The 25,797-nt window shown below is 39.4% G+C and overlaps 1 protein-coding gene across 1 annotated transcript in view; it reads left to right on the top strand.

Moving 5' to 3' along the window:
- The first annotated feature begins 271 nt into the window (after positions 1-271).
- bub1bb (BUB1 mitotic checkpoint serine/threonine kinase Bb) overlaps positions 272-25,797 on the top strand; it is a 50,824-nt gene continuing 25,298 nt past the window's right edge. The window contains exons 1-13 of the mRNA XM_052018397.1: positions 272-452; positions 5,034-5,200; positions 7,230-7,289; positions 9,884-10,028; positions 11,332-11,528; positions 12,274-12,446; positions 13,804-13,997; positions 16,175-16,281; positions 17,191-17,414; positions 20,260-20,369; positions 22,111-22,349; positions 23,445-23,497; positions 24,830-24,949. Coding sequence (XP_051874357.1) covers positions 5,067-5,200; positions 7,230-7,289; positions 9,884-10,028; positions 11,332-11,528; positions 12,274-12,446; positions 13,804-13,997; positions 16,175-16,281; positions 17,191-17,414; positions 20,260-20,369; positions 22,111-22,349; positions 23,445-23,497; positions 24,830-24,949 — 1,756 coding nt within the window. The 5' untranslated portion in view covers positions 272-452; positions 5,034-5,066. The remainder of the gene's footprint in view (positions 453-5,033; positions 5,201-7,229; positions 7,290-9,883; positions 10,029-11,331; positions 11,529-12,273; positions 12,447-13,803; positions 13,998-16,174; positions 16,282-17,190; positions 17,415-20,259; positions 20,370-22,110; positions 22,350-23,444; positions 23,498-24,829; positions 24,950-25,797) is intronic.

Genomic DNA, 25,797 nt, shown 5'->3' with positions numbered 1-25,797 from the left:
TTATGGAGATCTTTGACAAGAAGTATGCAGAAACGCCACTATGAATGAGAAATATCTGTTCAATCACAAGCTCCCATTTCAACAGAGAAAACTACACAGACCAGACCGCCTTGCGCCAACTGCCTTACCCTGAGACTGGTAACCAATCAGCTTCCAGGAAGGTCACAATCCCCGGAAGGTGGAAAGCGAAATTTAAAAGAATTAATCCAATTACGAGTGCGATAACGTGTATTTTCAAAAATATATATGCCTGGTAATGTTAGCGAGCGTTGGTTTCATAAAAATTAATCCCTGTTGTTGTCAATTTCTTTGAAGCTACTCCAATTGGCGAGGCGCTCGCTGCGGGAACCAATGAGGGAAGAGGGTCGGGTAACTGGCCGTTTGAATTCAAACCGCGGGCAGGAGAGAGAGAGAGGGACGGAGCGTGAGTCCAAGGAGCCTCCGGACTTGGGGTAGGTGGTTGTGGGTCGATGTTTTTGCTGATCGCCCCGAAATGAGGGTGGGTGAACGAGGGAGGTGGGGAGAGGGTGTCATGAGTTTCAGGGCTGAGCATCTCTCCCCATTTCTGATCGTTCTACCTCTCGCCTTCAGTCTATTTCTCCGGTTGTTGACCTTGTTTGTAAGAGAATTGGGATGAATGAGAAAGACTTGCCTCCTTTTTTTTCTAAAGTAAACGAAGCAAGCCGTTATTCATGATTAAATTTCTCCAGCTATGTCCACCGCTTTATCTATCCCCTTTGAATTCTCTCCAGTGCTATTCTCGTGTATTGGTTTATTACTGTCACTTGTACCGAGGTATAGTGAAAAGCTTGTCTTACAAACCGATCGTACAGGTCAATTCATTACACAGTGCAGTTACGTTGAGCTAGTACAAAGTGTGTTGATGTAGTACAAGTAAAAACAGTAACACTAAAATACGTCCTCTTTCGGATGCTGTTTGACTCGAGTAATTTAGCTTAACAGAACGTGCAGAAACCCAATAAAATAATAATCAGTAAATTTCATTCATTGCCCACCACCTTATCTGGGGTGCAGTAACTTATTGATTTCTTATCTGATAACCTGATATATCAACATCTGAGCCAGGAAGTACAATATTTGGCAGAGTACCTCCCTTGAATCACTGTCTAGTGAGTTCTGCCAGGAACTAAGTGGATGTGTGTGTGTGTTAGATAAGACTGAACAAAGATGACCATTTCACCCCCAATGTCTTGCCCAGGTTAGCATAATGCTCACTTGGGTGAGCAACCTTGGTATATTTGTCCTATTTCTTCCTTTTTTCCCTTTAGTGTGGTGCTTTTGTTAAACCAGAGGTAGTGCCTCTTCTCTACTCTTGTCTCTGATATGTGAGGAGCTCATGGGTTTTTTGTTCTCCCTAAGTTTGAGACAAGATTAGGACTGAAACTACTATACCTGTTCACTTGCTTCTTGCCTCCCTTTTATACCAGGCTACATGTTCACTGCTGCTGTGGACCAGAATTTATCCTCTTGCTTGCTCCAAACTCATCATGTTTATGAGATGGACCACCTTACTTTAATCCAACCAAACTGATAACTTGTCTGATGTTACCTGATATTGTACACCTGGATACTTTCTCTTGTTCTTTATCTCTTTTTTTAAATACCTCTTTTGAAAAATCTAATTTTGATGCATCATGTGTTTGCAAATTATTGCCAATTTCAAATTCCACCTTTTTTAGCCCAAGCCCTTGAATATGTTGGAGACACAAGTGACTGCAGATGCTAGAGACTGGAACAAAAAACAGTCTGCTGGAGGAACCCTGCAAGTTGAGCAGCATCTGTGGGGTGGGAAGGAATTTTCGATGTTTCAGGTTGAAGCCCTGCATCAGGACTGAGAGTGGAAAAGGGAGATAGGGAGTGGTGAGACAGGAGTGCAAGATGATTTTTGGACTGAGGAGGGTGAAAGATGATGGGCAGGTTGTGCTAGGTAGGGAAGGGGTGAGGTTGGGAGACAGTGGCAGGTGGATGATAGATGGAAGCAGACAAGGTGGGGGGTGGTGGAATGAGAGGTTGATAGAGTGAGGTGGGAGGAGGTTCCTTGAATGTGTTGTTGCTTTCAAATATGAACCCATCTTTTTTCTGATTGGGGAAAATACAAGAATCTATTAAGAAAGTGGTATCAGGATACTTAATCAAATAAGGCAGAGTCAACATGGATTTATGAAAGAGAATTTATGTTTCACAGATCAGTTAGCATTAAGCAACTACTGGAGGAACTTGGTGGTTGAGCAGCATCTGTGGAGGCAAAGGGATAAATGGTTCTGGATCATAGCCTTGTGTCAGGACACATCAGTTAGTTTTTGAGGTTGTAACTGACAGAATAAATGAGATAATATATTTGCATCATGAGGTTGTTAAATAAAGTTGGAACATATTGTACAGAGGGTAACATAGAAGTGAGGATTGGTTAATGGACACAAAACAGTAAGGATAAACAGGTCATTTTTGGATTGGGATGTGAGCTGGTTGGTAATGCAGTGATCAATGCTGGTACCCCATAATCTCTGACGATTTAGATAACGGGACCAAGTGTAATATTTCCAACTTGCGCACCCAGTTTTGTATTAGAAGGATGAGGAGATTAAAGAGCTTTACGAAGCTATAACGTGGTGGAGTTGCTGCCTCTCAGTTCAAGTGACCTGGGTTCAATCCTGACCTCCAGTCTGAGTGAAGTTTGCACCTTCTCTCCAACCATCAAACTCCCATTTGCACCAATCCTATTCTAATGCCATTTTATTTTCCATCAACTACACCACCAGTGCTGCAGTTTCCTCTCACTTCCAAAGACATATGGTTGCCTAGGTTAATTGGCTGTGGTAAATTTGCCTTGGTATGTAGGCAAGAGGTAAGATCTAGGGGAGTTGATCAGCAAGGAAAATAACATGGGATTAGGTGGGCTTGATGATCAGTGTGGACTCTGAACCAAAGAGCCTGTTTGTGTGCTGTATGACTTTAAAAGACAGGCCAATCAAAAGGGCAAGGACATGGCAGTGGAACATAATGTTGAGGTTGTCCATTTTGCTAGAAAATATAGGAAGATGGTGATCTTTCTTTAAAAAAAAGGGTTGAAATGTGGTATTTGGAGGGATCTGGATGTCCCTTGCATGAATCACTGAAGGTAATATACAGGTACAGCAAACAATTGGCAAGACAGACACTATGTTGGCCTTTGTAGGCATCTTGATGGAATTACATAGGGGTCTGGTGGGACTGCACCTGGATTGTCCACAAGTCTGGTCTCCCTAGCTAATGAAAGATGTACTTGTAAAAGAATGCAACAAAGGTTCACCAGATTGATTCTTCTGGTGGGGGAAAGTTTGTCGTATGGGAAGAACAGACTGTACCTGTACATGAGTTTAGAAAAATGAGGAGCGACCTTGTTGAAACATATGACATTCTTACAGATTTGACCAGGGTGCTCCTAGGGTGTCAAGGACGTGGGGTCACAGTTACAAAATAAGAGGCTGGCCATTCAGGACTGAGATGGGGGAAATTCTTTAAACCAAATGGTAGTGAATCTATGGAATTCTCTACCAACGAGAGCCGTGGAGACCCAGGATACTGAGATGGGCAAAGATTACACTTTTGGATATTAAGGCAATCAAGCGATATGGGGAGTAGTACTGGAAAATGGTACTGCTAGAAAAAGTCAGCCATGATCCTACTGAATAGTGGAGCTGAGTGACCTTATTTTGAATAGATGCCTGCCCACTACCACTTGCGTCCTATTCTGCGGTCTTTTCCAGCCTTGTAGATCTTTTTCTCCTCTGATTCTAATTTGTTGATGCCTGATTTATTTATAGTTTCTCCACCTTTGGTGCTGTACTTTGCCAAAATTCTGAAATTCTCTCCTTGAATCTGTCTTTCTTTTATATATAAAAGAAGCTGCTTAAATTTAGCTGTTCAATCTCGCCCTCTCGCTCCCCTTCCCAGCCTGGCACTGGCTCCTGTAATCTTGAACCCAGGGACATGCCAGGCCTGTACCTAGATTCTGGTTCATATCCAGCTTTGGATGCATGTGCACTGTCCTGGATGGCATTGGTCTGGTACAATAGAACAGGTTTAATAATGAGGGTACAGGTTTGGTATGCAATGTAGGTGTGTCTGCTTTTATCTTGATTAAAAACAATGTGGGCATGTGTGCTTTATCTTAAGCCAAAATACGTGGATGGTTCTTGATACAGAAGTAAGATTTAAGATGTGTTCAAAATTAGGTGGGGGTTGCTTTCAAACAATTTGAATACTTTTTTTCTCAGAAAGCATGCTATTAAGCCCTAGTAATGGTTGAAGATTTGTTCTGCTTAATGCCTACTCCTTGCTGGTCACTTTTAAAAAATATTTTATGGTTTTGTGGCATTGAAATGTCCTGCCTGCTCACGTGGGCCAGAACCCTGACTGAAATTAGCAGTGGGTGGCCTGTGATTGAGGGCCCAATTTGGATGTGCTGGAATTTCTAGTTATTGTCTTCACCTTAACTGGGCTATTGGAAGTTGTGCATCTTTGTGGCTGGAACTGCAAGTGTAATTGAGTAGGTTTTTGTTGTTTTTAAGCTTGGTCATCTTCAGATGATAGTGAAAATATTCTTAAAATTATACTCTGCAAAAGCAGGTTGTTGTGTAGTAGTTCAAATTCTCCTCTGGGAATATTTTTTTTAACCCCCAGCATATTTCCAATTCAACTTTTGCTCTGTAAAAATGCTATTGATTCAGTTTCCATCCTTTCAAGTAGCACATTCTAGATTACAATCACTCTCTGTAAATTAAAAAAAAATCATTTAGTTCAAAACCAAATGGAAAATTCTGATTACAACATAACCAGAAGAGATCATATGCATAATCAAACGATTGGGTAACTTCATGTATTTTTGCTATGTATAAAGATGAAATTTAATGCCCAAAAGTGGATTTGCATTAAACCATTCTTTCCTTGCCAGATATGTTTTAAAATTTGGGCTACCTTTTAAATCAAACCTAAAGATTAAGGGTGGAAAATGTGTATTTCTTCATTTGCAGGGGTCTGTTTATGAAGGTTGTACAACTCTCAAAATGGCAGAGGCAGATTGGGAGCTGAGTAAGGAAAATGTTCAGCCTTTGAAGCAAGGCCGAGATGTGGGCACACTTAAAGATGTACTTGCACAACATGAAGGCCCAAGTCAGATCAGTATCCAGGAACAGAAACTGTGAGTAATACTGTTTGACCTCCTGTAGGAACCACTACAGTGTCCTGGAGCACTATGCTTGAGGATTTTGGCACCTCAAAGACCGAGTACATGTTTACATCATAGTTGAACCATGGTAATCTGTTAAAAGTACAACATGTGAACTGCCCCAAAAATTAATAAGACCTAAAGTTGGTATAGGTATCTTACTACCAGGGTTTGCAATGTTTAAATTGTCAACATCATCTGACTCTACCCATATGGATTACCCACAAATATACCAAACCAGAATGCCTAGGGGTGTGTAGTTTAGCTAGGGGTAACATTGTTATCTATACATAAATCTTTGCTAAGATGAGCTGTCAAACAGATGTTGCCTTTTCTTTAAATCCACCAATCTCATCGTGAAGTATAGAATTGTTCTTATGAGGTGTATGATGCTGACAACAGTAATCATTTTCTAGTTGTCCTGTGATGTAAATGCAAGTTTCAAAGCTGTGCTGTGTACAAGTGGGTGGCCATCTAATTGATGTCTTTGCGAACACATCACATTATGTAACACTGAAGTTGACTGCAGACCGTATTAGGAGGACTAATAGTTTACTTTTCCACATTCTTGCTATTGGTTTTCTTTCCATAATGAGATTTGAATCTTTTTATTCCTAATGAAAACATCTGTATTGTTCTTAAACATTCAAGTGATTCATGTACTTTAGATCAAGTTTACTCTGGAAAATTGAGTGGAGAAACTCTTGGAAGAAAACCAATTTTTCTTTGATTATTTGTAGTTATCATCTTGGTTCTAAGTGAACAGTAATAGTGATATTTTTAAAATTCATTCTTCAGATATAAACATAATTGGTAAGATAAGCTGATATTGACCACCTCCTGTGCCCCTGCAAAGAGGGTAAAGAGCTGTCATCTTAAACATGGCACTCTGGTCAAGCTGCTTCTGAGTTGCAATATCTTGACTGAAGGCATGGCAGTGCATAGTTAAGTCTGAATGGCATATGACATAAATTTGGAGGTAGTGGTGTTGTGAGAAATCCACATGGCTGTCACGTGACAGTAATGACAATGACCCCTGTTGACCGGAGGACAGCATTGCTCCTCTGATCAGAAGTGATACTACTGTCAATCAAGGTGCTGCTCCACCCCTGCCCCCCCCCCCCCCCCCCCCCCCCCCCCCCCCCCCCCCCCCCCCCCGCCTCAGGTGTGAGAGTACCTCTTGCCTCTGAACTTGCCTGACCAGTACCCTTTGTCTCTGAACCTGCCTGACCAATGGCTGTGGCAGGAAACTTTGTCTTTGACTCCCACCCATTGGCTTGTTTAAATCGCAACAGTGAGGCTCCACCCAACCTCCTAGCACCATAAAAAGGGCTGCATCCCCTAGCCCTTCCTCTTTTGACGATCCCAGGAGTAGTGAGACAATGCTGCAGAGATCATTGGTAAGAGTGCATCACCACATGGTCAGGGAGAACTTCACTCAGACTCGGGGAGCATTAAGGGTCAATGCTAGTGTGGGACAGGCATTGAAGTGTTATATCCTGAAGTTGTACATTGTTATTGTGTGCTTGTGTGTATCAGTGTGTGTGTGAGTGTACCTTACCCCAGTTGCAATTCCCTCCCGTGTTCGCGGTATCCTGCGTGTGAGTGAGAGTATGTCTGTTCCCATCTATTCTGTCCCGCGTTTGCCTTTGTGATTAAACTAGTTTTGGTCTACAAAGCTCGTGTTCAGAATCCTTGATCCTTAAGACAGAAAAGAACGATTTCACACGTGGTATTTTAAACTCTCAAGTAGTGAAATTTATGGATTTGAGAGACTTTCTTGAGCTATATTATAACATTGCATTACTCAATCACCTTCTCTGGAGAGCAGGCGATGACTGTCTTAAAAGCTTTGAGATGACACTGAAAGAAATGTTCAAATCTAGTGTTCTCTAAATTGGCAGCAGCCATTTCTGAACTTGAGTGATATCTGTGGATATTAAATATTAACATTGTTAACTGATGTAACAACGCTCAGTGTTGGATCATGTATATTTTTCAGAGCCTTTGAGGCAGAAATCCGTTTTTATTCTGGTAATGACCCACTGGATGTTTGGGATAGGTAAGTAGATTTAATCTTGTTATGCTTTGGTTACTTATTATAGGCCAGCATATTTTGAGAGAATTTGCAAAGGTATATCTATGAAGTAATAATGAAGAAATATGCAGTTTATCTGATTACAGGCTGGGATAATAAGTGTAAGTAGGCAGAGTGAGGAAATGCATATAAAACCACGTGATTAGTTGAGTTGAAAACAAACAAGGAATAAAATTCCTTTTGGAGGAAAGGTGATTATGTCATTAGGTGTAGATTAGGATGCAAGTAGACAAGGAATAATCAGGTGTAAAAGTAGTTAACTGCAGGAGGACCAGGTAGGTAAGAATAAAATTGGTAGATAAAACAGTCATGGAACAAAATACTTTCAAAGATAGTGTTCTTGTGATACGGCAAAGAAAAGGCATCAAAAGCTGGAGTTCCTTAGATGTGTAAAGGTGGAGATTAAAAGGGAAGGTTAATTCTTGGTTTATTGAAGCAGCCATGAAGAAAATAAATTTTTAAAAAAATGGAAGGGGGTCGTTTGGGTTTGGAGAAGAATATGAATAGTAGCTAAGGTGAAAGGAAATTCAACAACTTGTAAACAAGAGAGGTGGTCTGGAGATGCTGACTGGAGATGAGAAAGCAGTTCCTCTAGTGGCAGAAGTTACATTCAGGTAATAAATAAGAGGATGCATTGATCAAAAGAAGTGGAGCAGGATTAATACTACCATCCACTTTTCCATCCTCTTTCCCCATATCTCATGATTCCTTAGTATTAAGAAAATCACCTAGATTCTTGAATATATTAATGACTTGGCCCTCATTGCAACATTTGGTAGAGGATTCCACAAGTTTACCAACCTCTAGGTGAAGAATTTCTTCTGATCTGGGTTCTAATTAGCATACCTCATATCCTGAGGTTTTGATCCTTGGCTCTGGGCTCTTTAACCACCAGAACCATATTCCTTTACTCTAGTTTGTCTAGTCCTCTTAGAAACCCATAAAATTCTATGCAACAGACTCTCATTCTTCTATATGCGAATATTGGCCTAACCTACCCAATCTCTGCCTGTGCACCTGGAATCTATCTTGTAGTCCTTTGCACTCCCTCCATGACAAGGACATCCTTCATCAGAAAAAGGGACCTAAACTATGCACACAACTTCAGATGGGGTCTCATCAAGGCTCTGTATAACTGCAGTAGGACATCCTTGCTTGTATACCTCAAATCCTGTTGTAATGAAGGCCAACATGCCATTTGCTTTCCTAACTGCTTGCTGCACCTGAATGCTTGTTTTCAGCAACTGATATTCAAGGACCCCCACACCTTGTTGACTTCTCTTCCTAATCTAACACCACTCAAGTAATCTGTCTTTGTTTTTAGAATCCTACATTTATTCACATTAAATTGCATTCACTATGTATTTGCCCACTCACTCAACTTCTCCAACAGAAGATTTTTAAAACAAAAATCAAGCTGGTACATGTTGGTACTCATTAAGAAAGCAGTCGAAGAAATGGCTCAGAAGTAAGAGGGATCAAATGGATTTGGAATCAAAGTTCATACAGTATTGCAGATTTAATAATTAAAATTTTAAGTGGATGAGATTAAAGGGGCAGTGGCAGCTTGGAGACATAATTGGTTAAGTGAAGCAAACTGGATACAATGGTAAATGCTTATTTGTTGGGCAGAAAGAGCATAACCCAGGAGTTTATATCAGATTAGTACTCGTTGATATATTAAACACCCAGATTTGGATATGGAAGGTGTAATTTCTAAATTGTAGATGGAGCAAAACACTAAAATGTAGGCACACAATAATAAACCAGGAAGACAAAAACGTGATCTAAAGCAAATGTGTAGACATAGCTAATTAATTTTAATACAGAGAAGTGTGTGGAGATATGGATTGAGAAGAATGAGGAAATGCAAAATTAATAACAACTGTAATGGGGGTGCAGAATGGGAAGTGGGAATGGGTTATTTATACAACTTTTAGGGGCAAGGCTTTAAAGGCCTTTTTTAAAATAAAGTTTGTGTAATCTGGTATTAATAGTGAAATAGAGCATGTAAGCAATGAAATTTGCATGAACTTTGACATCCTTCCTAAACCACTGCCTCAATTAACAGTTGTTCAAAGGTAGAAAAATGACTTAATAGAATGGTACCAGGTATGAGGGCATTCAGTTACATGGAAAGACTAGAGAAATGGAGTCTGTTTCCTTGGAGCAGCAACTTGATTGAGATGTTTAAAAATAATCAAGTAGTTGTCCTTGAAGAAAAACCTATGCCAGATGGGTTGGTGACCAGGGAGCATGGATTTAAGGAGACCGGCCATACATTTTGTTTATAAACAAATGAAGTTGTAATCTGAATTCCCTTTAAAATGTTGTTGAATCATTTGTCACTACTTCTTCACATGGAATATTTTGTGCTTGGAAGAAGGGGGAATAATTTCCAGGACTATGGATAGCTCTACCAAAGGGTACAAGCCTAATGGATGGTCCTTAATGTTCTGGAAACCAGTTTGTGTAAATTTATAGTATGCTTATATCCTGAAGCTATATCTTTCTATTGCACTGAATAAATACTATTGACTTTTTTTTTATTAAAACAGGTATATTAAGTGGACAGAGCAGGTGTTTCCACATGGTGGAACAGATAGTAATCTCTCAGCACTGTTGGAGAGAAGCTTGGAGCTCTTCCTGAGGAATGACCAATACTACAGTGATCTACGGTACCTTGGTCACTGGTTAAAGTTTGTAAGTGCATTTACAAATTACTTGTAACAGTCCTATGACTTGTACATCTGTTGTACTCATTACCCTAGTAATGAATACTGTTTGTTCCTGTGAGTCTGTTACTCAATGACAGGCAGTAATACTCAGTATTTGTGAGGAGTGATGTTGAAAGGATAAATGTTTTAGAATGTTTCCTTTGGCTGGAGAATCCAAAATCAAGTGGTTTAGTCACTTGGCAGTGTATTAGTCATTTAGGCTTGATATCAGGAAAAGTGGCTTTGGAAGGAAATAATTAGGTAGAAAACTGAAATTATGATAGCCATGATTTTATTGAATGTAAGCATGCTTGGTATTATTGTGTTTTTTTTTATTTCTTGGATTCTTGTTTTGATGTAAAGTTATTCAGATAGTTACTTTTGAGTTAACCTTTCCCTAATTCTCTCTCTTCCCTGCACACATTGGCAGTATCTTTTGGCTTGGTTGCCATTGAGTGCCATCAATCCTCCAGTGTTTTAATGAAGACCAGTTTTAACCAGAGTGTGAACAATAAATTAGTCTATTTAATTCTAAATGCCAACTCTCGCTGCTTTCATCATTTCAACATTCATGGCAGCCCTGCCACTTATTGAAGCCAAACGTGTTCTTGTTATAGGATGTGGGTGTCACTAACATAACTAGTATTTATGGCCCATCCCTGTTGGCCCTTTTTGCAGCAGGTGGTTGTGCTGCTGTAGTAGTTCTGCAATTATTGAACAGTGAGTTCCAGGGTTTAGATCCAGCAGTGGTGAAGGACTGCAATATATTCCTAAATTATGATTATGACTTGGGGGAACTGCTTATGATGTTTTAATGTGCTTGCAGCCCTCATCTTTGCTGGTGGTACAGGTAAGTTTGAGAGATGCTATTAGAGTTCCCTTGGTGTGTAACTGCGTTGCATTTAAGATGGTACACACTGTAATTGGTGGTGGAGGAAGTGAAAATTCATGGTGAATGGGATGTCAATAAAGAAGGCTGATTTGCCTGGAGGGTGTTGAGCTTCGGGTGTGGGAGCAGTACAAGTTGAAGTATCCAGAATTAGTCCTTTGAAAATAATTGGAGGGATTGTGGCATTTTACTATTTTCACATGTTATAGAGCCAAGGAGTAAGCATAAAATGAGAATTGTATGCAGACTACATGGCCTTGCTTCACTGCAATGTGCTCAAGTGTCACAAGAAGCACTGCCTTGGCTACCTAAACCATGGTTCATTAATTATTTTTATAATGAATGACCTATTACAAAATTGATTTCCCAGTTTTTAACAACCAAAATTGATCTCTTCCAGGTTGACTACTGTACTGATCCATTGGAAGTTTTTGACTTCTTGAAGAGCAAAGGAATCGGTATATCACATGCTGCTTTTTATATTGCCTGGGCTGAACGATATGAGCTTCTGGGGAATAGTAGAAAGGCAGAGGCTGTCTTGCAAGAAGGGATTCAGCTCAAGGCTGAACCCCTTGAGAAACTCCAGCACCATCACAGGTAACTGTGTATATCTAGGGCTTGAACTTTCAGTTTTCATTTTGACTTGTGGGCATGTTTTCAGTTTTTTGGACAAAATCAGTTTTTAAAAAATTATTTAAACCAGTCAAAAGATGTATCTACTTGCAGTCTAATGCAACTAAATCAAAATAACAAAGTTCATTGCTTCTGTCCTAGAATCTTTATTACTAAAATGCTTCTATCAAAATATGAAAACTAGGATTAAATTGCAGATGTTCACATTGATTCTAGTAAATCATGGTATAATTTTAATGAGTTAGAACACACTGTTTGGTCATTGATAATACAAATGGAAAGAACATGAATAGAAGCAGGAGAAGGCCATTTAGGCTCTTGTTCCTGCACTGCCACACTAGGATTATGGGTTTTTAAATAACCTTGTGACATCTTGTCTGAGAGCAGCACATTCACTGATTCCTACATGTCTGTACTGACAGTTACCAGCTAAAAGAAAGCAAAGGTTTATCCCTTTCATAAATCAATGTTGATTCTAAGTTCCTTGCTAGGACATACTTAATAGATTAAAGTACTTTTACTGCCAAGCTACCTGTTCAATTGTTCTATTTAATTTCTTCTTCCTAAATAGCAGAAGGTATAAAATGTAACCCTAATCTGTGGAAATTCCCTGTTCTATTTCCAGATAGCTTTCTGTGCCTTGTTTGTAAGGGTAGATACAAAATTTGTTTTATTTCTTTATTTCACTTTTTCTTCTGTTTTTCTAAAGATACTTTCAATCACGAATATTTAAGCAAGTTGTTGCCTCCATAAATGAAGGAACTAATGAAGAATTAGTTCCTGAGCCTGTTCAACCACAAAGAACTACTCTTGGAGATCTCAAACGCAGTGGGCAAAAGAAGGCCTTGGCACCAGTCAACAGGATTGGAAATTCTGTGAGATGTAAGTTTGTTTCCTGCTGCATAGACTCTGCAATATGATAAAATCTGGCACCACTATTACTACCCACTTCCTGTGGTCATTGTGGGGGTAAAAGGGAGTGGGGGTTGGGTATGTGGTGTGGTGGAGAGCCAAAGTTGGTCTCTGATATTTTGAGCTGGGTGATGGGCCGCTGAAAGTAATTTTGGCACTTGCATTATTACACATGAAAGCTGAAAGTGGTAGTAAAATTGGATTGTCTCTAGATTTTTCTTTCTCACTCCCTTGCATTCTTCCACCTGTTATTGATGGCTGTGTCCTGATATGTTTTGTTCTTTGTCCTTGTTGCTCTGGCTTGGAGATCATTTGCGACATGCAGCACAGGAACACGGCCTTTAGTCTATCAAATCCATGTTGATCACCAAGCACCCATTTGCACCAATCCTATTTTTCTCCCACATTCCCACAACTACCTTTCCCACCCTCTCCAAAATTCTACTACTTACCTGGAAAATCCAGTTAACCTACCAATCCTCACCCCTTTGGGATGTGGGAAGAAATCAACGCACCTGGGGAAAAACCAATGCGACCATAGGGACAATGTGCAAACCCCACACAAACAGTACTGGAGGTCAGGATTGAACCCAAATTGCTAGAGCAGTGAGGCAGGAGCTCTGAAGGTGTGCTGTCCTGAAATCTTGTAAGTAGTTCCTAAGACTGATCCATTGGAAGTTTGTTCTTGCTTATTGGAACCACCTTGGTCAAACAGTGATGAAAAAATCATTTGGCATGTGGGGGAAAAATACTTTTCAGTTAGTCATGCAGCCCTGAAACATTTTTCTATTTATCCTACTTGCTTTTAGTAGTTGCTATCGAATGTTTCTACCATCCTTGCAGATTTTTGGACGACAACACTGAATTTATTTCTAAAAGCTTTCCTCTTTCCTATTCAGAAAGACTTAAATCCTCCTCTTGTTAAAGGCCCATCTGCCATATCTCCATACCAAGCATCCCTACCACTTCCTAGCAATGTTGCCAAAATCCTTCAGTCTTAAACTGTTAACTCTCTCCATAACTTTATAATCACAATTCCATCCCCTCTCTCTGCTCTGTAACTTCTAACATCTGGCAATATTCTAGTATTGGTCTCATGGAGGCCTTGACATCCTGTTTAAGTGCGGTGGCCTGATTTGGTCATAGTACTCCAGCTCAGGCTAAAACAGTTTGCTTAAAGTTTAACGCCTAACCCACTGCTGTACAATCTATTTGTTGCACCAAGGATAGTGATTCAAATGCAGGGAAAATGAGTTGATAATGAGGACATGTTCTGGTGTAGAACTTGGTTTACAGCAGAGTGTGAATCAAGTTGTTTACTTTTTAGCACAAAGCCGAGGACTTGGACAACATGTGGTTTCCACTCGGGAACAGTGTGGCACTTTTGAAGTGTTCAATGAAAACCAGTTGTGCAGCCAGCCTACAGACCAGCTGAGGTTAACACAGGGGCAGTGGTCCACACTACCTTCAACTTCTGCTAAAGAGAATGAAATCAAGCCAGGACATTGGAATACTTCAGGGGTATGTATTTCAATGAAGTGAGTAAGGATATGGCTGTAAAGGGTTTTAAACTGGTAATGATATCAATTACCTCTTGGCTCAATGTTATTATTCTAATATCCTTGCCAAAGACTGAATTGAAGACCAACTGTGTACTTTTGAGTGCAGAATGTTGGTTTAACACTTCATTTTTTGTATTATGGGTAAACTGCATTGTCATTTGTCTGAAACACTGAACAGAAGTGCCATTTTCCTGTTCAATCAAATTGCACTTTTTTTTACTTCAACTCTACTTAATACAGAATGCCAAGAAGTTTACGTGTGTTTGCCATCATTCTACCAAACCCTTCAAAACTAATTATTCATTTAAATTTCTAGTTATGGAAGCTTGCTTTGTGTAAATAGATTAGTATATAAAATGGACTTTAGTTCTGAAATAGCTTATTTTGGTCATCTTGAATATTTAAAAAAAAATCTGTCTTATTCATTCTTGACAGTCTATTGTTGGCTCACATGGTGAAAAAATCAATGCAATTTTCATGTGACCCATGTGGCACGAGTTTCCAAAGTGATTGAATTAATCATGTCTACATATTGAAAAGAGTAAAATCAAAACTAGATAAAGATCAGCCAAGGCTGCCCATCTTTGTTAGTAAGGAAACTGTAGTTAACGGCTAAATTTAAAAAAAACACCCAAATTTGAGTTTGAATATTTTGCAAGTGTTTAAGCTCTTGGGATAGTTTAATTGAAATTTATATCATACAGAGTATCCCCCTTGAAATTTTTATCCTTTGTTTCAAATGTTAATTTTTTGTCTAATTGATCAATTTTACTTCAAGACCAATGCTGGTCTCCTTGCATTGCCCAGGTCCATCCCAATCATAGTCTCCCTTTATCACATATTCAGTTTCTTTCCCCTCAACATTTATGACCAGATTTCAGTGTTTAGTATTCTGCCTTTATCTGCCTTTTCAAAATCTTTTTAAAAAGGTGTAATTAAATAGCTCTTTTCATGATTGGGATCCCAAAGTACTTGGGAGAAAGTTAAGTAATTCTTGAAAAGACCCTGTAGTGCAAGAATTGTGACTCAAATTTTGTGTACAACAAGCCCCTTTAAGAACAGCAATGGTGCAGCTATTACACCTGCTGCCTCGCAGGTCAGAGACCTGGGTTCACTCTTGACCTCTAGGGCTGTCTGTGTGGAGTTGCCTGTTCCCCCTGTAAGAACAGGTTTTGTCCCATTTACCAAAGATGTGCAGGTTGATAGGTTAATTGGTCACTACAAATTGCTACTAGTGTGTAGATGATTGATAGAATCTGAGGGGATTTGATGGAATATAGGAGAATAAAATGGGTTCTTGATGGTTGGCACAAACTCGGTAGGCTGAAGGGCTGTTTTTTGTTGTGTAGCTCTATGCCATTGCATTATAATGAGCAGACTCTGTGATGTTGATTGCTGGTCAACTAGCCAATATTTATTCTTCAATGTCTCTTGTTGTTTTGACTTGAGTGAACAGAAAGGGTCTTGGTCTAATAACTCAACTGAATGATGACGGCTTCAACAGTGGAGTACGTGAGGGGAGTGTTCCATTTGGAATGTCAGCTTAACCTTTTTTTTGCTCTTGTCTCAGAAGTAAGATGGGACCACTGTGCTCCATTTTATTCTTCAGGGTCACTTGTTTTAGAATGAAAAATATCTTAAATTGAGAGTTTAAATTTATGATGCACTTGGTATTTTGGGTAAATAGCCCAAGATATCCTGATGGGGTTTGATGTTCAGCTTCAACATTTCATTTAATGTTTCTGTTTAATTCTGTATTGTAGCTAATATTTTATCTTTTAATACTACTTCCATGGCCCAAAAAGTCTTTAACTGTCCAATTTAAGCATGTACTGGAAAAAAATCTTCCATTGGTGTGTAAGATTATATCATTGATGTATCTTGAAGCTAAAGTGCATCCTGTGTGTTGCATTGTTTTGGTAAGGTGTTGAGTATAATGGAATCATTCTTCGGAGACCATTCAGACTCATTCAATCTTTGTCAGAATGTTTCTGTACCGCCATATCACTATAATGACATCTTTCTCCTGAATTGGTATTAACCACTTATCAATATACTTGCATTATAAGGCTTTCTTAAAAAGCATCTGGCAAACATTTTATTCAGCTGATTTTAAAAGCACTTTTTTCTTTTTAGATGTCCCAACGTTCCAACATGCATTCAGTTCCATTTTCTGCAGCCTCATCAACCAGCAAACCTGACTTTAAGCTTTATGAGGAGGAATCCGCGCATGTGGAAACCACGTATGTGTAAACTAGTGAATGTCATTTTAAGATTGGTAGTCCGTCTCTTCATGATTTAAACAATGACCCAGGTTTGGGTTGAATTTAAAAACAGAAGTTCACTGATGCTCTGAGGTTGAATGTGGTTTAGTAGATAAGACAGTGAATGCTGAAATGACTGAATGCTGAATATATTTCACCAGACTGAGCATTGGTGGAGAGAAACACGTAATATTTTATGTAAATGAACCTTTGAGGTGTTTGGGCTCACTAATCTAGGAGTACTTTGAATTGAGAGAGGAGGAAAGAAATTAAAATCAGTCTTCTGCCTTTTCATGTTTTTTAGTACCTTTTCAAAAACACAAGCATTGAGTTGTCTCTTGTTTTAAATCTATTTTGGCAGCCAAGATTAAAACGTCAGTGATATCTATACAATATTGAATTGCTTTTCACTGTGTTGATTCAGTCGTGCATGAATTGTAAGTGTCTTTTAACTTCACCAGCTTGTGTAGACATTCCTCAGATGTGGCTTCTTGTGATAGAAAAGTGAATTTGTGAACTAAACAATGTGCTTTTCTGGTTTCCTGACTTTTGTAGAATGTAGCTTCTCGGGGAAAGCTATTTTAAAATATATTACATTATGGGGCGGCACAGTAGCATAGCAGTTAGTGCAATGCTATTACAGCGCCAGCGATTGGGGTTCGATTCCTGTCACTGTCTGTAAGGAGTTTGTGCGTTCTCCCGTGTCTGCGTAGGTTTCCTCCCACATTCTAAAGACGTACGGGTAGGTTAATTTGGGTGTTTAAAATGGGTGGCGCGGACTCGTTGGGCCGGAAGGGCCTGTTACCACGCTGTAAATAAAATTTAAATTTAATTTTAAAATGATGGGTTGAAATACAAATATTATCCCTAAATTTTGATCTATTGCAGAACTCCTCGTAAGATTGAGCCTTTGTTCACTCCAGTGTTGAGTGCACGGAAACCCAGCAAAGAAGCGAATCCACTGGCTAGAGTGCAGTTACAAAACTGCAAAGAAGAAAAAATGGTGGTATCCATGTATTCAAAAGACAAGGTCTATGCTGGACTGCGTGAGTTCTCCTTTGAAGAACTTCGAGCAGAGGAATTCAAAAAGAAATATAAGGCTATTTGTAAAGGTATTGTTTTTGCTCTTAATTGTAAACTTGCTGAATACTTATCAGAACTCATTAATATAAAGCTTTTATGACTTTTCTGCTAATAAATTATTTTAAGTTTTAGCCATTATTCTCATAGAAATAAGGGTAGGGCAGCATAGTGGTTGTTTGTGAATTGGTAATGCCAGCAGGGTCACTGGGGAAGATAGATTCTGTTAATTAAGTAAAACTGAAATAAGATGGCTAGTGTTAGTACTGTTTAAACATAGTATTTGTTGACTCCTCCTGAGCCAAGATTCAAATGAAATTGTTTCATTTTCAGTAGTTATGAATTGTTAAATGTGTGAGAGTGTTCCAGATAATTGCAATGAAGTTGTTAGTCCATAAATATGTGAATTCAGACACTTTCTTGGAGATATTGGTTTTGTGATCTTGCAGTTAGATAAAACCTTTTAATTGAATTGGGACTTGATCGTATAAGAGCAGTGGGCTGTATTTTCAATAAGATACTCAATATATTGGAAGTGTTTTCCATGTAGCCTATTCCTTGATGACTGATGCTTGACTCAAGTTATTAGTTTTGTATGTGGATCCAGAGCAAATGCCATGACAATACTTGCAACGTAATATCAGAAAATGCATTTATAGAATAGAAATTTAGCCATTCTTGTTTCATGCTTTTCTATGTTCATTATTGACAGAACCTAATGTTGGTTCATTCACCCAAGAATTTCAACTATAGATACTCATATTCCCTAGATTTTCCATTTCAACTTTTCCTTCCCTGGCAAGATGCTGTGATGGCAAGAATTTTTTTATAAGGAATATTAAAAAGTCTTTTCCCTGCTTGCTACTTCATAGTTGCATCAGGACTTGAACATTATAGTAAGCTTTGAGTGAAAAGTCTCTGTGGCACCCAAGGCAATAATGTGTGGAGCTGAATATAACTGAAATACTTGTTGCTTGGTTTCCTGAAAGACTGGAAAATAACTGGTCATATACCTCCATTTTGTAGACTTCAGTATATCGAATGCTCTGGTGTTCTCAAAGCTACAGACGTGTTGCAGAGGAATATTTTCATATGTTGGGTTGACATTTAATCTTTGGTTTTCTCCCTTTTCCCTCACCTGATAAATGACCATCTTTTCTGGGTCTAGCAGTTCCTTTGTCCATAATGCTGTCATGCTGTAAATGTATTACAAATGGGGAATGAAGCATAAAGCAATGTGATGTAAATTAATTGAAGAAAATCTTGTATCCTCTGAAGTTTTCTTTTTGCATGTCAGCAAGGCAAAACTAAAATCTATCCTGTTGGCAGAGAACTTTCTGTGGTGTCACCCTCATTTAATTATTAACATGACTGCTAATTTGCCCCATAACATTTTAATGTAGTATGATTGGTTTGTACAATGTAAGAAATGAGTCAATACTTTTTGTTTTCTACATTGAATCCAATGCCTTATTTATCCCTGTAGGATGTTTTGATTTGCACAAGTCTCAACAATAGAGGAACCTTGCACTTTGAGCTAGTTCTGTCTCTCAGTAGTGTTATGCATTTTGCTATTTTTAAATGCACGGTAATTCATACCATCGATTGCAGTGGATGCAAGGAGCATAGTCTTCCTGATGATCTGTACTTATGACCCTCTGGTCTCTGTATGAACCTGGTGTTCCACATGAGCCATAAGGACCATAGTTCCCTGATTGTTTGGTCAGTGAACAGGTGAAATTTGTCATTGCCTTGTTTCCAGGATGCTTGCACATTTCCTTTATTGTCGGGTAAATTGTTTCCTGCTGCATTTCCAGTCTGTAAAGCACTGACAGTGAATAATAACTTAGCTCTCCAGGCACAGCAAGGGTGCAGCTGGAGCCAATGAGTTGTGGAGAGTATCCTTGGAGTCCTACATTTCCACCAATAAAACTATTCTGCAGCACCACCAAAAATATCTATTTCTTCTGTGTGCTCCACATGTGGCCTTTGAGGGCTTGGCTCTTGAAGCCCTCCATGTGGTGAAGTGAACAAAGGAGCAGCATTTCAGAAGATAACAGCAAGAGGAAGCCCTTTCTGGGCATGCTGGCTAGGGTGTCTTTTGTCACCTCTCCATTGTCTCCACACCCATCCAGGGAGACAATTGGGCTAGTGACCTCTTGCCTTGACTCTGGCAGTAGTCCAGAGTCTCGCTCAGACCATTCACATGCTGCAGATTTCGCCTGCTATTGATGTTGTGAGCCATGTCTGGTTTCTATGATAGCATTCTAAGTTGCTATTGTGGAGCTGCTATTGTGTTGCAGAACTTCACACCAGTGTAAAGTTCCCTTGCAGTGGAGGAAGTAGCAGATTAAAGTTGACTCTTGAATTGCTCTGATTTGGAAGTCTTGGCATAAGTAGCAGCAGTCTGGCTGTGGGAAATGTGAGAGCACTCTGGGTGCAAATGCCATCCTGAGAGCACAAACGATTCTTGCTTCTGAACTACTGGCACTCTCCTGTGCCAGGACACTAACAGCTTCCATATGCCTTTTTGGTGTTCAGATCTTCAAGGTGTTGAAGACTGATGTGGCACTCTTCATGTTAAATGACAAATGCATAGTGTTTGGGTAAAGAGAGCTTGACCTGCAGAGATTGGGCAATCTATCCAATGCATTTCAAATGCACCCATGCTATTGCATGAGGAGCATGATTTTTTTTATATATAAAACACACCACAGCTGTAGCAGGAAGAATTGAAATGGGTCCCCTGCACAGCATTACCTTAGCACTTGTGCACGGTAGAAGGATTGCTAACTCTCCATTCTGTGGTGATTGGCATAGTAATTAATGAAACCCCATAGTCACAACTTGCCAATTCTACCTTGTATTTGTTTCCAGAACAAGAGCAAAAGTTGTTGAAGTTAAAAAAGGAAAAAGAGGAGATGGAGCAATTAATCCACATGACAGAAATGAGAATAAAAGAGCATATCCAACCTGAAGCACAACAGGTTTGTTCATTGTAATGAGAATTACTAATTTTTTTCTTTTACATTTCCTATTATGACCAATGAGGTGAAATAATGAGTAGCTAAATGTATTAAATTTAAATATTGGCTTTCCTTCATTCAAAATTCTCCGATCCTAGTGTTGTAAAATTTAGACTGCCTGATAACCTTGCATCTTTGGGTTATCGTGTACCCTTTTATCAAGCCAGGTTTTGGATTTAACTATACTTTTATACTGATTCTTTAATAGCGACTATTCTGTCCCAGCAACCCCTTGCAAAATGACTGTGGTACGTAAGTTTTGCCTTGTAAAGAAACACAACAGCTTTCAAGGGCTCTAATTTTTTTTAAAAAAAGACACTTAACATGAAGGCAATTGTACTGAAAGATGTAGTGGAACAGACTTGTGATTAAAAATCATGTTAAATACCATACTCCTTTTTAAATGTGAGAGAAAGACAAGTGCATCATGAATGAACATCTGAATTGTGGTACAAAATTTTATTCTTTTGATTAGAGAAAGCTTGCTTGAATCCATTTTGCCCAACAATGCTTTATTTTTGTTTTGGATACCTTGTCCGTGTATCAGTATGTCTGGAATATTTCGTTTATCAGGAGTGAATGTTCCATTTTCATTGGGAATTATTTCTTGCACTGCTTTCTCCTAATTCAAGCAGGTAATTATAAATTATTTACCACAGTATTTCTTCACTCGGCTGTGACCAGAACACAAGGATTGCGTGCATTTCTTCTAAGATGCCCTCTGCCCACCACATAATTTTCAGATGTGTTGTGGATTTGCTTCACTTTACATTTTAAACATGTGTTTTAGTTTGTTTTTTAAAAGTGGAATGTTCTGGGTCTAAACATAGCTGTGGTAGTTCCAACTGATTTACTTTTGAACTTCAAAGGAAAGTGTCATAACAATAAAGAACCAAAGCAATTAGCTCTTCCAAACGTTGGTTTGGAACATCATACGCTTGCTTTGGTTTCAAGATATGGCACAGTTCTCTCAAACTAGTGTCCTCTAATGTTTCTGGTCCACACTCCTATTTACCTTGCAAAAACTTTAGTCCATAGCATGGGTAAGAAATATTTTTGGGTATCCCTTTCCACAGATACCGATATTTTATTCTCTTGTGATACCTGAATGAATATATGTGTGTGTGTGTATATATATATATACACACACACACACACTCCATTGGTACCTCAAAACACTATTAGGCCTCGTATAGATTTGTAGGGATGAAATTATTTTGTACTATCACTGCTGGACATTGCAGTAGGAGTGGGTTTGATTACTTCATTACCTGAAAATATGAAGCTCATTTAAAACTGTATATTTTAACACTTGCTGAGTGGAAGTGTACCTCCTTAATTATAAATCAGGAAGGCTTTGTGTTGCCATAAGGCCAAAGTGAGATGCTTGAAAGTAGGCAGGTGTTTAAAAATGGGCATCATTAATGATGGTAATGTGTGCTGTATGAGCCAGTGTAGTCCACCAGTGAGCATGGTACAGGAAGGTTAACCAAATGAGTTTTAGGATTAAGTTCTTGAACTTCTTGGCACCAGAGTACTTGAGCACATAATTAGTTGAAATCATTGTATGGTACAGAGATTTTATTTTCTTTGTTTGGGATTGGGTTTGCTTTCATAATGCAGCATAACTTTCTGCCCAAAGAGTAATTGTATAAATTCCTTATTTAAATTAAGTAATTCACTTCACATTTTTTTTTCCAAGAACAAATCAGATCTTCAAACCCAGATGCCCAGAAATGCGTCAATTTTGGCTGCACAACCCCAAACCTCTTGCACAGATAAAAATGTTTCATTGGATATTTCCTGCTCTGCAAGTCTTCATCCTAACTTTCAGAACCAAGCAGCTGGTAATATTGTAACAAACTCTGGGGCTGCTACCTGGGAATTTGGTGCACAATCCAACATATCAGAAATGAAAGCTGAAGATTCTTACAAAGATGAGTAAGTACTTTTTCTTTTGAGCTCTTTTTGTCCTACTCCAGTACTGCCTGTCGAAGTCAGTGGTTGTAATTTTTTTAACATAATCTTTTTAATCTCTTTAATCTTGTATTTTCCCACAACTTCCACCTACATGGTGTTTGCTGCTTGGATGTGTAGGATGGCCATTTGACAAAGGCAGCAAGTTATGAGATAGGATTTGTGAAGGTATCAGCAACTTGGATGATTACCTGTTCTCTTTCCAACTGACATCTTGTATTTTAAAACATTTGATGTAACAAAAATGCCCCAAGGCACTTCACAACTTTAATTCCTATGACATCTGGGTGAAAGACCAAAAATTTGGTACTTTTGCTTCTGAAAATATAAATGTTTGTTGCCTCTCCATCAAAACGTTTAATACGCATTGTCCAGAAAGGTGGATGTGTCATAATGGAATAGGGATGCCAGGATTTTAAGAAAGTACTCCCTACCTAATGTCACAGCTGGCAGTTGTGGAGCAACTAAATTGGGGATGCTCAAAAGGCCACATTTGGAGTGCAATTGTCTCTAGGTTAAGGGACTAGAGAGCATTAAATCACAGCAGGATGATGACATGAAATATTTCAAAGTGCCAAGGTGACAATTTAACTGTCAGATAGCTGCATAATTGGGAGCTAATGTAATTTACAACATCAGGTTGATGGGAGAACAGGATTTGGAAAACTGCAATATGAGCCCTGGTTTATGGAAGGTATAGGTGACCCCCAAGTTATGGGGGAGGGGTTGCATTTCTAGTAAAGGGCCTGTATTTTGTTTTCCATAACAAAGGCAAGTCATCCATGCAAGCATCAAGAAAACAGTTGAAAAGCTTTTTTTCCCACAAATTCTGAGCAAATTTTATTGTTTCTCAAATTTTTGCAGTGATATGTATTCTGTAAGGGCAAATTTCCATTACCCTACTGGCCATAATGTGGGGGTCACTTGTAGAATAATGAATGCAGGTGAACTTTTCAGCTCCTCTGTGCTGCATTCACATGCTGATCATTTTAGGGAAGGTTTTTTTGCTCTGTCATTTGAAATCGTATTTGATTGTTAACCCACTCCTTTCTTTGTCAGGTTAAATCGAGACGAAATGAGACTGAAAAACCCGAATCTTTCAAATTACACAGGTAAAAGTGAATTATTTTGACTGTTGTTTCAGTGTTTTGTACTTTTAAGCAAGCTGAATTTAGCAGACCACTTCAGGAGGGCAGTGGGTTGTTAAATGTCATTGGCTCTAGAATTGCACTAAGTCTCCTTTTCCACCCCCCCCCCCCCCCCCCAAATCTGAATGGACTAGTGACTTCATTTGATTTGCAAAGTTCTATTTAAAGTTCACTTTGTGGCGACTCACCGTCTAGTCGGGCGAACCGGCTCGGCAGTCGGGTCGCGCGGCGTCGGAGCGACGAGGCCCAAGATGGCGGCGGGCCTCGTCTTTCTGAGCGACGGGGAGAACCCACGCGCGGGAAAGTCCTGATGACGTAGGACTTACGTCATTGCCGGTTTTTTTTGGGCGGGAGTTTTTCTCCCTTAAAGGGCCCGCACAAGGCGGGAAAATAAACCAGTTCTGTTTGGCAATCCTCCGAGTAGAGTCTTGTTTTATTCCGCGGTAGCAACCGCTACAACTTTGCAATTTAACTTCTGTTCATTGTGTTTAAATACCCTTAAATTCTCTCTGCACTAGTTTGCACATTGTTACTTGATGCTTAGAGGTCCAGTAACAAATATAGACACTGAACACTGAATGCTTAAATTGTGGCAATAATAGGCAGATGTCAGCTCAGTTTGTTTCTGATCTCTGTATGTGGTCAGTCAGAAATGACCTGGATATCAAACAGGCATACCCAACTTACTTTGCTGAACTTGCCATTAAGTTTAGTGCCAGGTTTCAAATTTTATTTGAAAGCTGTCACCAACCTTTCAAATTATTTTATTTTGTTTTTAACTTTGAAGATATTCTAATTTAGATAATTTTAAATGCTTTTAACCATCTGAGACCTTTTAAATATAGTTCAAGATTCAATAGCAGCAAGTTATCAAAGGCTAATCGAGGTTTTCTTTGGGTAGGGCATCAGGATCTGCACTTGTGTTCTGTTCATTATACAGAATCTGCTCTGCCTTGCAGATCACTGCTTGAACACAGTGGGTCAGGTTGTTTCTTTCCACATTTGAAAAGATAAGCAGTTGTGGTTTGGCAACAAGCCGGATCTAACATCAGGCCCGCTCATTCCCCTAGCATTAATGTCCCCTCCTCAACTTCAACTTCAAGAATAAGTTTTTTTTTTGGTGCATGTGTTGATATGTTACATCTTGAATTAATAGCAAAGGATGTAAAGCATGAACATTACAGTGCTCTCAGTGGCATAGGCTGCTTGTAGAAAGCATTGTTAAAGTTCAAATTTACTTTTAATCTACATTCCCTGACCAATAGCTGTTCATTGAATTTGCTATTTGATTAACAGATGGGGATTGCATGGAAAGTGGTCAACCAAATGTTTTGGTGGAGGTGCATAATTTGTCAGCGAATCGCAGTTTACAACATGTACAGCCATCACCAACTGTCTGCACCAGAGAGGCTTTGGGTAAGAGTAATGGCAGTATCTCTTAATGTAGTCCATTTAGTTGGGTCTTGCTCTGGTAGTGTTGTGGATTAAACTATTTAAACACCACCCGAGTCTGGTGATCTGGATGTAAGAATCCTTTAGTCAGTCAATACAAGAGGGATGAGTGCCTTTCACTACCACAGATTACAGTACCAAAGGTCAGGACTGAGCCCAAGTTGTTGGAGCTGTGCAGCAGCAGCACTACTAACTGAAGAGATCATTTGGTGATTGGGTGGGGAGGCGAATAAAGGAGGGAGAATGGGACGTGTCCTCAGGCTCTGATGAATGAGCCCCACCGCCGACTTCCTTTGTTCCAGGTAAGAATCCAACCATTGGATTGTTTCCCTTTGATACCCCCTTGACTTCAATTTTTCCAGGGTATGTTGATGTCCTCAGTGTGAAGGTAGCACTGTCTCCACAAGGATTGCATGGTGGTCACTTCTACCTATGCTATCACAAATGAATCTGTCATAGATGATTATGATGAGGTTCAGTAGGTTTATCTCTCACGCTGGTTCACTCTCCATCTGCCACAAACCCAGTTTGGACTTCACGCCCTTCAGGACTGACAGCCCAGTTCTTGCTACCAAGCCATTCTTGATGGACATTGAAGTCTCCCACCCAGGATAGTTCAGATAATTAGTTTCATGACTATTGCAAGAATGAGCAATTGTAGTTGAGTGACCTTTTTTTTTCTCCCCCCCCCCCCCCCCCCCCCCCGCCAAAATCTTTATTGTAAATCCAGACCATTGTGGTGGCAACTGACCTCTTTAATGTAGTAGGATTTGGGGGGAGGGGAGGGTGGAGAGAGAATTCCTACCAATGCC

The sequence above is a fragment of the Pristis pectinata genome, chromosome 1, assembly GCF_009764475.1.
Source record: "Pristis pectinata isolate sPriPec2 chromosome 1, sPriPec2.1.pri, whole genome shotgun sequence".
Classification (NCBI taxonomy): Eukaryota; Metazoa; Chordata; class Chondrichthyes; order Rhinopristiformes; family Pristidae; genus Pristis; species Pristis pectinata.
The sequence above is the reverse complement of the archived record's forward strand: the minus strand, read 5'-3'. Positions and strand labels throughout refer to the sequence as shown.